At 55.4% G+C, this 14,697-nt stretch overlaps 1 protein-coding gene across 5 annotated transcripts in view; it reads left to right on the top strand.

Annotated features, from left to right (window-relative positions):
* The window catches only part of TLE3 (TLE family member 3, transcriptional corepressor), a 28,905-nt gene extending 14,787 nt beyond the window's left edge, over positions 1 to 14,118 (top strand). For 2 of the 5 annotated variants that reach the window (XM_082061053.1, XM_082061051.1), the window contains exons 8-21: positions 1,887 to 2,091; positions 3,272 to 3,288; positions 5,400 to 5,519; positions 5,752 to 5,802; positions 5,913 to 6,068; positions 6,165 to 6,297; positions 6,574 to 6,755; positions 7,603 to 7,679; positions 7,878 to 8,127; positions 8,950 to 9,197; positions 9,919 to 10,066; positions 10,813 to 10,963; positions 11,356 to 11,432; positions 11,614 to 14,118. In XM_082061053.1, coding sequence (XP_081917179.1) covers positions 1,887 to 2,091; positions 3,272 to 3,288; positions 5,400 to 5,519; positions 5,752 to 5,802; positions 5,913 to 6,068; positions 6,165 to 6,297; positions 6,574 to 6,755; positions 7,603 to 7,679; positions 7,878 to 8,127; positions 8,950 to 9,197; positions 9,919 to 10,066; positions 10,813 to 10,963; positions 11,356 to 11,432; positions 11,614 to 11,721 — 1,923 coding nt within the window. In that variant the 3' untranslated portion in view covers positions 11,722 to 14,118. Of the gene's footprint in view, positions 1 to 1,886; positions 2,092 to 3,271; positions 3,289 to 5,399; positions 5,520 to 5,751; positions 5,803 to 5,912; positions 6,069 to 6,164; positions 6,298 to 6,573; positions 6,771 to 7,602; positions 7,680 to 7,877; positions 8,128 to 8,949; positions 9,198 to 9,918; positions 10,067 to 10,812; positions 10,964 to 11,355; positions 11,433 to 11,613 lie in introns of all 5 variants that reach the window. The other 3 variants (XM_082061052.1, XM_082061050.1, XM_082061054.1) reach the window with 2 other exon arrangements.
* The last annotated feature ends 579 nt before the right edge of the window (positions 14,119 to 14,697 follow it).

Here is a 14,697-nt window from a genome sequence, read left to right as displayed (position 1 = left end):
TGCATCTCCTCTGCCCAGAACTGCAGCTCCTGCTGCTCTAATCTGACCTGGCTGGTGTCCCACAGGGGATCGCCCCCTCCCGTTGAGCCAGGCTCCGAAACCAGAGCCAGGCAGGTGGGGGTCACCCACCCCCTATGGGTCACCCTTCCCTGCACCCAGCTCTGCCTCGGGCAGCAAGACGCAGCTGAATCCCACTGTGCCCATCAGTGTGGGACAGCAGCAGGTCCCCCGTTCCTTCTGCCCCAAAAAATAGGTCCTTGTAGTGGGTGGAACTGGTGTTGCCTGTGGAGGCATGGCCTGAGGGTGGGGGTTTATCCAAAAAGCTGCAACCCAGCTGTGGGGGCTGTGTGCGTGGCCTTGCAGCAGGGCCACTCCCTGCCCTGTGGCACACGGGGGCTGGAGGGCACTGGCCTTGTTTAGGTGGGGGAGGAAGGCTTTGAAGAGCACCTCCCATGTGTGATGTGGTCCAGCTGTGCCCTAAGCTGAGTGCGGGACCCCTCTGGTTAAACCCCCCTCTCCTGCTCCCCCGGTGGGTTTTGTGTCGCAGTGGCTGGTGATGCCATTACTGGGGTGTCAGCCCCACCCCCTTGGGCTGTGCTGGGGTCATCCCATGAGCCAGTCTGGAGACACCCAAGTGTGTCCCCTTGCAGCACTGGAGATGTGCTGGGAATTTCCTTGGTGGAAATGTTGGAAACGGAGTGTCCCCAGTACCTGGGAGGGGTTTTTGGTGTGTTCCTGTGCTGTGGGTTATGCTGGGCTGTGCTGCGGTGGCAGCAGCCCCTGGCTGTCATGGTGCAGGGCTGGGACTGAGCCCCCCTCGCCTGCTGTTGTGTGTAGCCTTGCGGGTGGTGCCGTGTCCCCTCACCGTGCTATGGGACCCTCCACGCACAGGCACTGGGAAGGGAGAAACCCTGATCTGAGCTGGCTGTGGGGACCCGGGGGAAATGTGGGGGGTTCCCCTGCAGCTCAGGTGTCCCCCAGCCTGTGATTCTCACCAGAGGTCAATGGGTGCCAACTGGGTGATGCTGGAGGTGGCTCTGGGTGTAGGCAGGAGGGCTGGAAAGCAGGGTGCCAAGCTCTGAGACCCCTGGCTGGACCCCACACTGCTGTCCTCGGGGTGTGAGCTGAAGGGTGGTGGTACTGGGCTCTTGGAGGTGACACGGCCATGGGCAGAGCATTGACTGGCAGCCAGCAACTCAGATCTCAGCTTGTATGCTTTAAGTTTGAATTTGAAATAGGAACGCGAGGGGTGTGTTTGGTTGTAGTTCAGTTTGGGCCAGCCCTGTCTTCAGTGCAGGGCACGTCCAGCTGCCGTTGGAGGGGACGGGAGCAGCGGGTGGCAGGGTGGGGCCAAGGGGCTGTGTGGGTGGTTTTCCTCTCACCGTCAGGTGCCTTCAGGCTGGCCCTGAGCAAATAAGCAAAACTTTTCCTTTCGGAGGCAGCCTGTGAGGATCCTGGATGGTTTGAGTTTTTGCTCTCTGATCTGGTTTAGCAGCTGGAGCTCCAGCCAGAGCCACTTTCTGCATCCTGGGTGGTATTTTTTTTTTTTCCTTATATATACTGAAAAGCAAAACTAGCCAAGTCTGCAGCAATGGTGTGAATTACCTTGAATTAAGGATGGCTTTTGCGGTTTGACTGGGGGTATGTGTGCCAGACACACCGCTGTGCCCCCCAGCTGCAGCAGGGATCGACCCTGGGGGGGCTGTGCATGGGTCACCCCCCGTCCCTCCTGCTAATGGGGCTTCTCTTTCCAGGCAGCCGAGCGGGGCAGCTCCTGGGGCATCCCCAGGCACGTGCCCCTTCCCGGCATCACATCATTGCTTGATGCCCTGACATCCCACCCTGTCCCGCTGCCCCGTCCCCGCTCACTGGTGGTTTTGTTGCAGCAGCAGCAGCTCCAGGCCCAGCACCTCTCCCACGCCGCCCATGGGCCCCCAGTCCAGCTGCCGCCACACCCCTCGGGGCTCCAGCCACCGGGCATCCCGCCGGTCACCGGCAGCAGCTCAGGGCTGCTGGCCCTCGGCGCCCTGGGCAGCCAGGCGCACCTCGCCGTCAAGGATGAGAAGAACCACCATGACCTGGACCACAGAGGTGAGAACGAGTGGCTGGGTCAGCGTGGTCCCTGGGGGCTGCTCATTGCTGCATCATGCTGTGCTAGAATCATGGGGTTGCAGAAGGGTTTGGGTTGAAGGGACCTTCCCAACCCCCCCAGTGCCACCCCCGCCATGAGCAGGGACATCTTCACCAGCTCAGGTTGCTCAGAGCCCCGTCCAGCCTGGCCTGGGACGTCTCCAGGGCTGGTTCATCCACCACCTCTCTGGGTGACCTGGGCCAGGCTCTCACCACCCTCAGGGGCAACAATTTCTTCCTCATGTCCAGCCTGAATCTCCCTCCTTTAGTTTAAAACCATCACCCCTTGTCCTGTCACAACAGGCCCTGCTCAAAAGTCTGTCCCCATCTTTCTTATCAGCCCGTTTTAAGTCCGCAAAGGCTGTAGTAAGGTCTCCCCGGAGCTTCTCCAGCTGAACACGCCAACTCTCTCAGCCTGTTCTCCCAGCAGAGCTGTTCCAGCCTCGGATCGTTTCTGGGGCTCCTCTGGTCCCTCTCCAGCAGGTCCATGTCTGTCCTGTGCTGGGGACCCCAGAGCTGGTCACAGCCCCTGGTCCAGGCTCTGCTCCCTGGGCAGGGCTGTTGTCCAACAGCCTCCCCATGCTGCTGGGCTCTGCTGCTGCTGGGTTTGGGGTGTTTTCCTCACAGTGAAAGCCAATGAGGAAAAGCTGTTGGTATCCAGTTACATTCATTTTTCCACATGGACACAAATTATGAGGAGATCCTGGGGAGCTGGGGCTGTTTGAGTACTAATTGGGGGCTGATCCACATCCCGCTGAGGTGGCTGCAGAGATGGGCTGTTGGGACATTCTCCTGGGTTTGTGCCTTTGGGTACAAGTACAAGAGCCAGAGAGCGGTGCCGTTCCTCTGGCATTTCAGGGCACTTCCCCTTTGCTCTGTGTTTTACCAGATAAATCACATTGTCAAAAGGAAAGGCGGGGAGGAGGCGATGGGAGCTGGATGGGCAAGGGATATGAATTTTAAAGCAAAACTGGAGAGAGCCCGGAAAGGTTGAGTTAAAGCAGGAGGTCATGCAGTGAAGAGCTTCTAGATATTTTTTTTTTTTTTTCTATTTTAAGTCTTATTCTAACTTGCTTTTCTTTTTGTCTTCTCTTTTATTTTGCCTGTGACCTCACCTCTGACACCATCTTCTTCTAAAAAGAGCGAGACTCAAGTGCAGTAAGTCCCATTAACCTCCTTTTTTTTTAATCTATTGTTTTAAAAAACAGACTGTGGATGTGAGCTCCAAGGATGCCTTTTGCACAGGTCCTATTTAGTTTTTTTAAAAAAGGCAAGCAAAAAATAAACCCCCCACGCTGGCTGGAAGAGCGGCTGGGTTGTTGGCTGTGCCGGGCCGGTTATGAGATTTGGTTTAAATCTTTTTGATTGCGGCAGGGCTTCGAGATTCGGTTTCAGTTGACTAAGCCCTGTGAAGGAGCGCAGTCAAGTCTGCACGGCTAAAAAATCCTTGGGTGATTAGGAAAGCTATTTTATTCCTGATCACTCGTCTATTATCTTGGGTCATCTAATCTGCCAGGCTGGGTTTTGGCTATTACGCTGTGTTAAGTAGGACTTGGAAGGTCAAGCAGTTAACTAACCAGCTAAATAACCGTGGTGGAGGACAGCCCTCACCTCCGGCACAGTGGCTTTTTACTTGTCCCTGATGGTGTGGTGTTCGTAGCAGCAGTTTGGTTTGTGTTTAGGCCAGGTGCAGTGGATGTATGGAGGGCAGGGGGTGTATTTTTGGATGGGCAGAGGTTGGTAGGAGCCAGAGGTGGGGGGGCTGCCCTCACCATGGAGGTGCTGAGCCTGTGCCCCCCACGCCAGGGTGCACAAAGCCTCTGTCTTGGGGACAAGCTAGCAGGACAAAGCCCGGCTGAGCTGCGGCTTTGCAGCGATTTCCTGCCCTCCCCGAGCCCACAAATGGGCCTTTTGAGAGCTGGGGGCAGATGGGAAGAAAAGTGGCATTTACGGGGGGAGAGGGGAATTGGGCATCATTAACCTCCTCCTTCCGCGGGTGGGGGCCGTCGGAGATGGGAAGGTTCCCGATCTATAAAATAAAATACGGGGTATTCCCCACGGAGGTTTAATGCACACGATAATCAGCGTTAGTCATTCATATTTTCCTAGCCTTGCCTGCGCAATAAAAAATATTTAGTTTCTTGGCGGCGGGCCAGCGGCGGTCTGAATGGATCGATGCCTCTAAATGCTTGACATGATTCTCGGGTAGCTGCGAGGTTTTTCAGCATGACTGCCTGAGAAGAAAGACCCTGGTGTTATCCAAAGCTGCTTATTGGGTACTGAGAAGAAACATGAACTGCTTTAGTTCTCCCTTTCAGCTGGGAGAGAAAGGCAGAGGAGCTGGGGGATGTGCTGCTTAGCAGGGTGGGGGGCTCAGCTCTGACATGAAATGATGGTGGTTTTACTGCTGCTCCCAGGAACTAATTGCAGGGGTCTGCATGGGGCTGCGATGCAGGACTGGGCATTCTCCGGGCTCTCAGGAGCTTTTTGCTGCTGTTTCTGCTCCCAGCCCAGTCCCAGCCTGTGAGGGGCTTTCTTGGGAACGCTGACAGCTCCGGGGCTTTGCATGGAACCCCCCTTAGCAGAGATCTTTTGCAGATTTTTTTGGATGCCCTATGACTGGGCAGAGCTCGGCTGCCAGTGCAGCTCGGCCAGGGCTGGGATGAAGCTCTGGCTCTGCTCATGCTGGAGGAAGCACCCATGGGTGCTCTTGTGGGTGCCAGTCCTGTGCCAATCCTTCCCCTGCGCAGGGGTGAGGACTGGTGTTCCCTTGGGGGCAGAGGATGATGATCATCATGGGGCTGGTGTAGGGGAGTGCAGCTTTTCTTCACTCTGCATTGCCCTGTATGTGCTGGTGGATCCCAGTGGCTGCAGGAGCTGCTGTAACTGGGCACAGCTTCTCCCAGGGTTTGCATTTTTAGAAAACAACCAGCTTCTCTGTTTTTTTTTCTGCCATGCTGTTGTAGTAAATGGACTCGGGTACCTATGGGCAGCTGTGCTGGAGCGGAGCAGCTGCACGGGGCTGTCCTGGCAGCATCCCTATGGCTCGGAGCAATGCTCAAAGCCGTCGCCCAGCCCAGGCTGGACCCTGTCCCAGCTCCCTGGCGTGGGGGGCTGTGGAGTCTCGCCCTGCTGTCGGGGTTTTGCAGTCTGGGGTAGGGCTGGATTTCAGGCTCGGTGCTGGCTGGAGGGGCTGTTTGCAGCACCATCTGCTTGCGAAGTCCTGTTTCCTCCTGTTTCCAACTGAAGAGTTTCTTCTGTCACTGCAGAATAATTCTGTTTCACCCTCGGAGAGCCTGAGAGCCAGCGAGAAGCACCGGAGCTCCACAGACTACAGCATTGACTCCAAGAAGCGGAAAGCGGAGGAGAAGGACAGCATGAGCCGATATGTGAGTTGGGGGGGTCAGGCTGTGGCTGGTGTGCTGAGGGCTGCCAGGGGACATGGCAGCACACATTCAGACAGGACTTTGGCTGGGAGAAAGCAAATTTTGGGTAAAACTTGCCACACATGGTGTGGGTGACCTGTGTCCTGCTGCTGGGGGGGTTTGACCCCCTGGGGGGGCTGCCTCCCGCCCCAGGGTTTACAGCTCTCTGCAGGATGTGACTCCCTGTGTGTTTCAGGACAGCGATGGTGACAAGAGCGATGACCTGGTGGTTGATGTCTCCAACGAGGTGAGCCTTGGGAGTGTTTCGGCAGGTCCCCCCAGCAATTCCTGCCTGCAAGCAGAGCGGGGGGAGCCCTCCCTGATGCTGGGGGTGCAAACAGTTTCTCCGTCTCGCAGGACCCCGCCACCCCCCGGGTCAGCCCAGCCCACTCCCCCCCAGAGAACGGCCTGGACAAAGCCCGTGCGCTGAAGAAGGGGGATGCGCCCAACAGCCCGGCCTCAGTGGCCTCCTCCAGCAGCACCCCCTCCTCCAAGACCAAGGACCTGAGCCATGTATGTCCTTCACTCCAGTGGGTCGGGCCCTGCCAGCTGTGGATGCTGGTGGCTGAGCCTCATCCTTTCTTCTTTTTTCATCCCTTCTCCATCTAGAATGACAAATCATCGACACCTGGGCTCAAGTCAAACACTCCAACACCGAGGAATGATGCACCGACCCCAGGGACAAGCAGCACCCCGGGGCTGCGGCCAATGCCTGGCAAACCGACTGGCATGGACCCTCTGGGTGAGTGCCGGTCACCTGGGTGTCCTCTGGTCCCTCAGTGTCCCCTCTTTGCTGGTGTCCCTAGCTCAGCTTTAGCCTGTTCCCTCCGTTGGGGTTGCAGCAGCTTGGAGTGGGTGGTTCAGCCTTATTGGGGACCTAATGCAGCTCAGGACAGGGGTGCCAGCAGCTCAGGTGTCCCCACACCAGAGACAGGATGAGGGGGAGGTCCTCCGTTGCAGGGCTGGGTGCTGATGGGCTCCATCCCCTGACCATGTCCCCTACCCCTCCCTCCCGCAGCCTCAGCCCTGCGGACGCCCATCTCCATCGCGGGCTCCTACGCGGCGCCGTTCGCCATGATGGGTCACCACGAGATGAATGGCTCGCTCACCAGCCCCGGTGCCTACGCTGGGCTGCACAACATCCCCCCGCAGATGAGTGCTGCTGCCGCTGCTGCTGCCGCCTATGGCCGGTCGCCAATGGTGAGCTTTGGAGCCGTACGTAGCACTTTTAGCTCCTTTTTCTCGGTCCCGGTGGGGTGGTGGGTGTGGGGAGGGTTGGAGGGCTGCATGGGGGGTGGTCCCTTATGTTGGATGTGAAACTGGGGATCTGCACTGGCTGCATTTTGAATCGGCTGCTGTTGAAGCATTGATGGATGTGGAGATGCCCCCCATTGGCATTTTTTTTCCACTGAGGGTGGTGAGAGCCTGGCCCAGGCTGCCCAGAGAGGTGGTGGATGCCCCATCCCTGGAGACATCCCAGGCCAGGCTGGATGGGGCTCTGAGCAACCTGGGCTGGTGCAGATGTCCCTGCTCATGGCAGGGGTGGCACTGGGGGAGCTGGGAATGTCCCTTCAACCCAAACCGTCCTGTGATTCTATGAGTCTATGGGTGATGTGCATGAGCCACTATGTTGGGGTTTATTCTCATTTACCTGCTGCGCAGCTGCCTTCCCCTTACTCGTGCTAACCACCCTGTTATAGGCTTTAAGGCCAAACACTGTCTCAACAAGAAGTAAAATGCTGCCATGAATGCAGACATGGGGGTTTCTGCAGCCAGAGTGCTGGGCATAACTTGGCTGCTCCTGTCCCTGGGGATTGGGAACAGCACGGGGAGGGAGAGCATGTCCCACACTGCTCCTTGCAGCCCTGACACCTCTGCCTAATTCCCCAGTCCTGCCCCTTTCTGCCAGGGGAAAAATAACGATGACTTATTGAGCATCAAGGGAAAAGAGGAGCCCCCGAGTATCCCCATGCCTGCCGGGGCTCCAGGATGGGAAGCTGTGTGTGCCCAGCCTGTGCCCGGCCTCACCCCATGTGTCTCTTGGCAGGTTGGATTTGACCCCCACCCACCCATGAGAGCCCCTGGTCTGCCCTCCAGCCTGGCGTCCATCCCCGGGGGGAAGCCGTAAGTGTGTCTTAGTCTCCTTGTTTGCTGTGGGGGACGAGTATGTCTGGGGTGGGGGTGAGCATGGGGCATCACCCAGGGCTGGTCCAGCCAAGCCTCTGGAGAGCTGCAGCAGCTCTGTCCCCAGCAACTGGGCCGCAGTGCCATCCACCCTGCTGGTTTGCAGGGGCTCACCCCCTCATTTCCCCTCCCCGGCAGAGCCTACTCCTTCCACGTCAGCGCCGATGGGCAGATGCAGCCAGTCCCCTTCCCCCACGACGCGCTGGCGGGTCCCGGCATCCCCCGGCACGCCCGGCAGATCAACACGCTGAGCCACGGTGAGGTGGTGTGCGCCGTCACCATCAGCAACCCCACCCGGCACGTCTACACCGGCGGCAAGGGCTGCGTGAAGATCTGGGACATCAGCCAGCCAGGCAGCAAGAGCCCCATCTCCCAGCTGGACTGCCTGGTATGGGCCGGGGCAGCAGGGGCTGTGGCGTCCCCACTCAGCATCCCTCATCCTCCTGCTCCCCAGGCGCCTGTCCCCCACTTTCCCCATGCAGAGATAAGACTTTTATCCAAAACCTAAATGTATGTGCAAAGCTGAGCTACCAAAAGGACAAGAGAAAAATGCAGGACGTACTCAAAATCCTGGTGACTCCAGAGAGTCTGTACAGAATTTCCTGTATAGCACAGACCAGGAAGTATTAACAGAGAAATTTGGGATCAAGCCCTGTAACCTTTTAAGTCTTTTAGGGGACAGTTGTCTTTTCACAGGGTGAAGTTGCCTTTTGGGGGGGATTAAAGGAGGTGATAGCTTCAAACGTATCATTTCCTCCTCAAATTTGTTTTGCCCGTTTGTCTTCAGATTATATTTTGCTATACTCCTGTATATGGAGCGGGCTCTTGTGTTTTTATGAGCTGCCTCGCTTGGCTTATGAACTTGCAGCTCACAGTTTCTCACTGAAGGATGCATGCTACTGGAGAGAATATCTAAAAAGGGATGGAGATATGAAGCGTGAAAGAACTGTTGGTTCTTGGGAACAATTTCTTCCTGGAAAGGGCTGTTGGGCATTGGAACAGGCTGCCCAGGGCAGTGGCAGAGTCACCATCCCTGGAGGGGTTGAATAGACACAGAGATGAGGTTCTCAGGGACATGGGGTAGTGCCAGGGGTGGGGTTGGATTTGATGCTCTTGAGGGGCTTTTCCAAACAAAACTGTTCTGATTCTGTGATTTCCTAACATGGTGAATCATTCCTCACCCTCCTGCAAACATCTCTTCCCCCTCCAGAACAGAGATAACTACATCCGCTCCTGCAAGCTGCTCCCTGACGGCCGCACGCTGATCGTGGGGGGGGAAGCCAGCACGCTCACCATCTGGGACCTGGCGTCCCCCACACCCCGCATCAAGGCCGAGCTCACCTCCTCTGCCCCTGCCTGCTACGCCCTGGCCATCAGCCCTGACGCCAAAGTCTGCTTCTCCTGCTGCAGTGATGGCAACATTGCTGTCTGGGACCTGCACAACCAGACGCTTGTCCGGTGAGCAGGCTGCCATGGACCAGCACCGCGCGTTGCTCTGCCCTGTAATCGGCGTCTTTCTGGTCATATTTTGGCATGGGGACCTTGGGGATGGTGACGAGTATGCTGTCTTGTGGTGCTTTGTCTGTAGAATAAGACATACAGGAACAACTGTGATGAGGAGTGCTAAGGTATTGGGGGATGTTCAGCCTGGAGAACAGGAGCTGAGGGGAGACCTTCTGATCTCTGAACTGCCTGGAAGCAGCTTGGAGCCAGGGGGGGTCGGGCTCTGCTCCCCAGGAACAAGCACCAGGACCAGAGGAAACAGCCTCAAGTTGCACCAGGGGAGGTTGAGGTTGGATCTGGGGAACAATTTCTTCCCCAAAGGGCTGTTGGGCATTGGAACAGGCTGCCCAGGGCAGTGGTGGAGTCACCATCCCTGGAGGGGTTGAACAGACGGAGATGAGGTTCTCAGGGGCATGGAGCAGTGCCAGGGGTGGGGTAACAGTTGGACTCGATGATCTTGAGGATCTCTTCCCAACCAAAATGGTGCTGATTCTAAACTAACCCAGCAGGCTTGGCTGGGCTGGTGTCCTTCGGCAGAGGATGCTCCTGGGTGGGATTCCTTGGTGCAGGGAAGCTTTGGAGATGGAGCCTGAGCACCAGCTCCCTTCAAGCAACCCACGTGCTTTTTGCCAGTGTTCCCCTTGGAAGATTTGCATTATTTTTTTGTTGTTTAAAGGCAATTCCAAGGCCACACAGATGGTGCCAGCTGCATAGATATCTCGCACGATGGTACGAAGTTGTGGACAGGGGGTCTGGACAACACGGTGCGTTCCTGGGACCTGCGGGAAGGGCGGCAGCTCCAGCAGCACGACTTCACCTCCCAGGTGAGCACGGGCTGCCCTCAGCCCCGGGAGGAGGAATGTCCTGGCGTGATCATGCAGCTCCTCCTGGAGCCCCCCTGCAGGGGTTTGATTCCCCACAGACAGTGGGGCAGCCAGCTCATATGTGCCTGTGGGCCAGGGGCTCTTTCTGCTGGAGAACAACCTGCACAACCCCTGTTAGCTCTGCCCAAGGCTGTCCCAGCTGCTCGAACTGTAACCCAAGTGTGTCCAAAGCAGGAAGAGCTGTGGGGCTCCCCTGGCTCTTGTTTCAGCTTCTCTTTCATCTCTTATTATTCTCTTTCATCACTTATTTAGTCCTGCTGCCTTCCATGCTGGGTTTTCTCCTCTGGAGGATGCCGGGAATGTGCTTTCTGTCAAAGACACAAGTGCTGTCCCTGGCCAAGGCTGTGTCAGCCGGGCTGCCTTGGCCAGGGCTGCAGGAGCAGACACCGTTCCCTGGCTCTCAGCTTTGCTGTGCCCATGTCTCAGTGGCTGGAGCCACTCAGTGGCTTCAGAGGACCAGGCTGTGTCCTTCCCTGTGTGTTAGGCTGTTTCTATTCTTAATTATTTGCCTTGCAGGCAAATCATCATGTTATTAAAATCAACAAGGGCATCACCTCCAGCTCGGTTTGTGCCCAGGTGATTGGTGTCTGTCCCTGATGGGGATTTGCTGAGGACACAGAGGTGGCTGGTGCAGCCAGGTGGCTGGTGGATGCAGACCCCCCTGAGCACCCTCTGTCCCCCTGCAGATCTTCTCTCTGGGGTACTGCCCGACGGGTGAGTGGCTGGCGGTGGGGATGGAGAGCAGCAACGTGGAAGTGCTGCACCACACCAAGCCCGACAAGTACCAGCTGCACCTCCACGAGAGCTGTGTCCTGTCCCTCAAGTTCGCCTACTGCGGTAAGCGGCTCCAGCCATGAACTTGGCTCCTTCGGTGACCGCTGGGGACCGCAACAGGAATGCACAGCACAGCGGTGGGGGCTGAGCACAGAGCAAGATCCATCTCATGGGTGGTAGAGATGAGGATTATCTCTGTAGAATGATCCCAGTTGTGGTTGCAAATGGCCACATCGCATTGCAGGGGGTGAACTGGTGTGTGAGCTGGGTTGTGTCCTGGCAGGAGCGGGGCTGGGGTGGGCACCTCTGGAAAACCTCCATGTTTGCCAGTTCCTCCAAAATCTCCAGTTACTGAGCTAGGAGCCTCTGGGGGGGGTTGCAGGGTCTGGCTGGTGGCCACGTTGGGTGTGGCGGCAGCAGCTTTCGGCTACTGATGCTGTGTTTCCCGGGTGCAGGTAAATGGTTTGTGAGCACTGGCAAGGACAACTTGCTCAACGCCTGGAGGACGCCCTACGGAGCGAGCATCTTCCAGGTAGGACACGCGGGGTGGGCATCACCACAGGAATGGGAGAAATGCTTTTGGGGTGGCCAGATCAGTACCCAGTGCGCAGGATGGTGATGCCACTGGCGTGGATGCTGCTCATTAAAACACAGCAGCCTCAGCGAGGAAACCAAACTGATGGTTTTTCTTTTTTTTTCCCCCCTCTTTCCAGTCCAAGGAATCCTCATCCGTCTTAAGTTGTGACATTTCAGCAGATGACAAGTACATCGTCACGGGCTCTGGTGACAAGAAGGCCACAGTCTACGAGGTCATCTACTAATGGTGGATTTTCCAGCAGGGCTGGCAGCTCCCGGCGCTGGCAGGACTGGGGGCTCAGGGGGCAGTCCCAGGGCAGCCATGGGGCTCAGCCATGGACCGGCACGCTCCGGCGGGGCCCGGCGTACAACACACACGGATTTATTTGGAGGTCTGCAAATATGGCACACATTGAAGCCCTAAACGGATTTTTGTTTGGTTTTAAGGTTTTGGGGTTTATTTTGAATTTTTTTTTTTTTGGTTTTCTGGTTCTTTCCGTCTGCGCTTTGGTGGCACTATAAAGGACTTATTTTTTATTGTGACTTTTTTTTTTTTTTTGGTGCATCCTGCATAAGACTTGTGAAAAATGTAAATAACGGACTAGTAAATAGCATTGGAAGGGTGGGGGACCCCTCCCGGTACACTAGTTGTGTATTTTTTGTCTGCTGTAATTGTATTCCACTGATGGTTTTGGTGGTGGCAATTTTTTTTTCCTCCTTTCCCCCCCGAAGTGTCCGTTGGGACGTGACTTTGCCGTGCAGCGCGTAACCAGGCCAAGCAAAGGTGTCCACTGGTGCAAGTTGTTCCTGCTGTCGTAGCCGTGCGTTGTTCGGTGTGTTCGTGATGGTGGGACGCTGCTGGGACCGCGGGGGACTCGCTGGGATCCTCAGCTACTGATGGGACATCAGCAACACAATCACCTTTTTTTATATATGGATTATTTTTTTTTTGTGCTCGTATGTTTGAAGAAAAGGGGAAGCCCACGCTGCGGGATCGTCTGCGCAAGCCCTTCTTGGTCTTCGGACAGAAGCAATGAGGAGTGATTTCAAAGAAAGCTTAGTAAATTCAGCTCAGGGAGCCACGAAAGATAATATCAACTTATGTGTTTTGTATTCAAATGAAAGTAAAGAATTAGAATTGATAACCTTTAAAATACAGTTTTTTTAAAAGCAAAGTTTACTAACAAGTAGGGTTTGTGTGGTGGGGGATGGGGCTGGCTCTGGTCGGGTCTGGTGGTCGTGTCTCCCGGTGTGTGGGTTCTGGTGGAGCAGCCCCCTCCCCACACAGGCTGCGCTTCAGCCTTTTGTACTCAAGGGTTAAAAAGCAAACAAACAAAAAAAAAAAAGGCATAATAGGAAATAAAAGTATTTGTGTAGCAGAAGCACTCACCCTGTATTGTAGCATATGGAAGAGAATTTTTATACATTTTTATGGATTATTTTTTAATTTTTGGTTTTAACCTGGTCAAAAAGAATAATGCTTGTGGAGTTGAGGTGAGAGCTGCCTGGTTCCAGGTGTGGGTAGCACAGGGTGTGGGGAGGAGGGTGATGTTGAGGCCAGTGGTACCTGATCGCATCCCTCCAAGGATGGGGAAGAGATGAGAGGGGGTTGGAAGCAGGTTTCATGGGAAGTGTGGTTCTTTTTCCTTGTCCAAACAAGAGGGCTTTGAGTTTTCTCTTCTTTTTTTTTTTTTTTTTTTTTTTTAATTTGCTCTTCTCTGTTCTAAAGAAAAATAAGGGGAATGTCCCAGGCAAAGGCTGTATACCCTGTGCAGCTGTGCTGCTGGGGAGGGGATGGGATGGATTTTGTGCACCGATTACCCAGCAAAGGAAAACCTAAACTGTACAACTGCATTTGGGGGAATTGTTTCTGTGAGCAGTTTGGCTCAGACTCTGAAAATGCCACCAGTGTCCATGGACCCGCAGTGGTGCCTGCTGAGGGTTTCGGGGTTTGTGTTTAGTCCCTGAGGATGGAGCTGGGGGGACAGCTCTGCCCATCCCCCTGCACCCCCAGATCTGGGCACAGTGTCCCATCCCTTGTCCCTCCACTTTGTGGTGATGGGGGTACGTTGGAAAGGGCTGGAGGGTTTGAACTGCCCCATGCAGTAAGGGCCCCGTCAACTGGCAGTGTGGGTGCTGGTTTGCAAGTCGGTGCTTTGTTTTCCTCCCAAGAAAAAAAAAGAATCAAGGAACTGCATCTACCGGAGCTGGGGGAGGGTTGCTAAGTCAGACTTCTCAACTTTACACCAAAGTATGTAGCAGAATATGTACAGCTGTTAATAACTACAACTGGTTTTTGTAATAAAAAAAAAAAAAGAGGGGAAAAAAAGAAAAAATAATAAAAAGTAAATGTAATGAAGTTCAAATGAAAGGAAAGTGTGTATAAACCGTTTGATCTCTGAAAACCTGCACTGAGTTGTTAATAAAAGCAAGCCAAGTAAGTGAGGGGCTGTGGTTCCTGCACTGTAGGGTGGGGGCACAGGCCCCCCCCTGCCTTGTGCAGGGACCCCCTGAGCACTGGGGCTGAACCCAGGAGTGGTGGGACCCCCAGTCCTCAGCTTCTTCCCCCCCACCCTTTTGGTTCCCTCAGGATGTGCTGCTGAGGCACATGCTCCTTCCTCCTCAGTGTCCCTCCATCTCCCCTGGGGTCACCCCACACCCCATCCTTCCTTTTTTCTCTCTAAAGGCATCACCCAGCTGCTCTGTGCTGCTGCTGCTGCACAAGGATGTGGGGATGCTGAGGAAGGGCTGGGAGCGGGGACCCCCACCCCGGGATTGCTGAGGCGGGTGCCAGACCTTGAGGTGCCACGGTTGGGATGCTTGCCAGGGCCTGGGGACCCCTGGACACAAGCACCCGCATTCCTGCACTCGTCTCACACCCCCTGATACAGACAAAGCACTTTCCTTGAAGTAGGACATATGGACCGTCCTGCAGGGGCTGCCCCGTGATGTATTGAACATGACAGAGCCCGCTGCGAGGGAGACATAAAAAGCAGGAGCAGCACTCTAACTGCTTGGGTTTCCGATAATGTACAGCAGTAAATGGTTATGAGTGCATTTAAATCTGATTTTAAGCTGGATTGAATGAGGGGCTTACACAGGGGACCATTAAAAGATAAAAATTGCAAGAAATCCTTTGTTGTAAGATTTTGAGAGTGCGGTTCAGGGGAGCGGAAGGGTTCTTTGGGGCCCAGTGTCCCCCCGGTGCTGCCCCTTTGGGT

Source organism: Streptopelia decaocto (genome assembly GCF_964273445.1).
Source record: "Streptopelia decaocto genome assembly, chromosome: 9".
NCBI lineage: Eukaryota > Metazoa > Chordata > Aves > Columbiformes > Columbidae > Streptopelia > Streptopelia decaocto.
The sequence above is the reverse complement of the archived record's forward strand: the minus strand, read 5'-3'. Positions and strand labels throughout refer to the sequence as shown.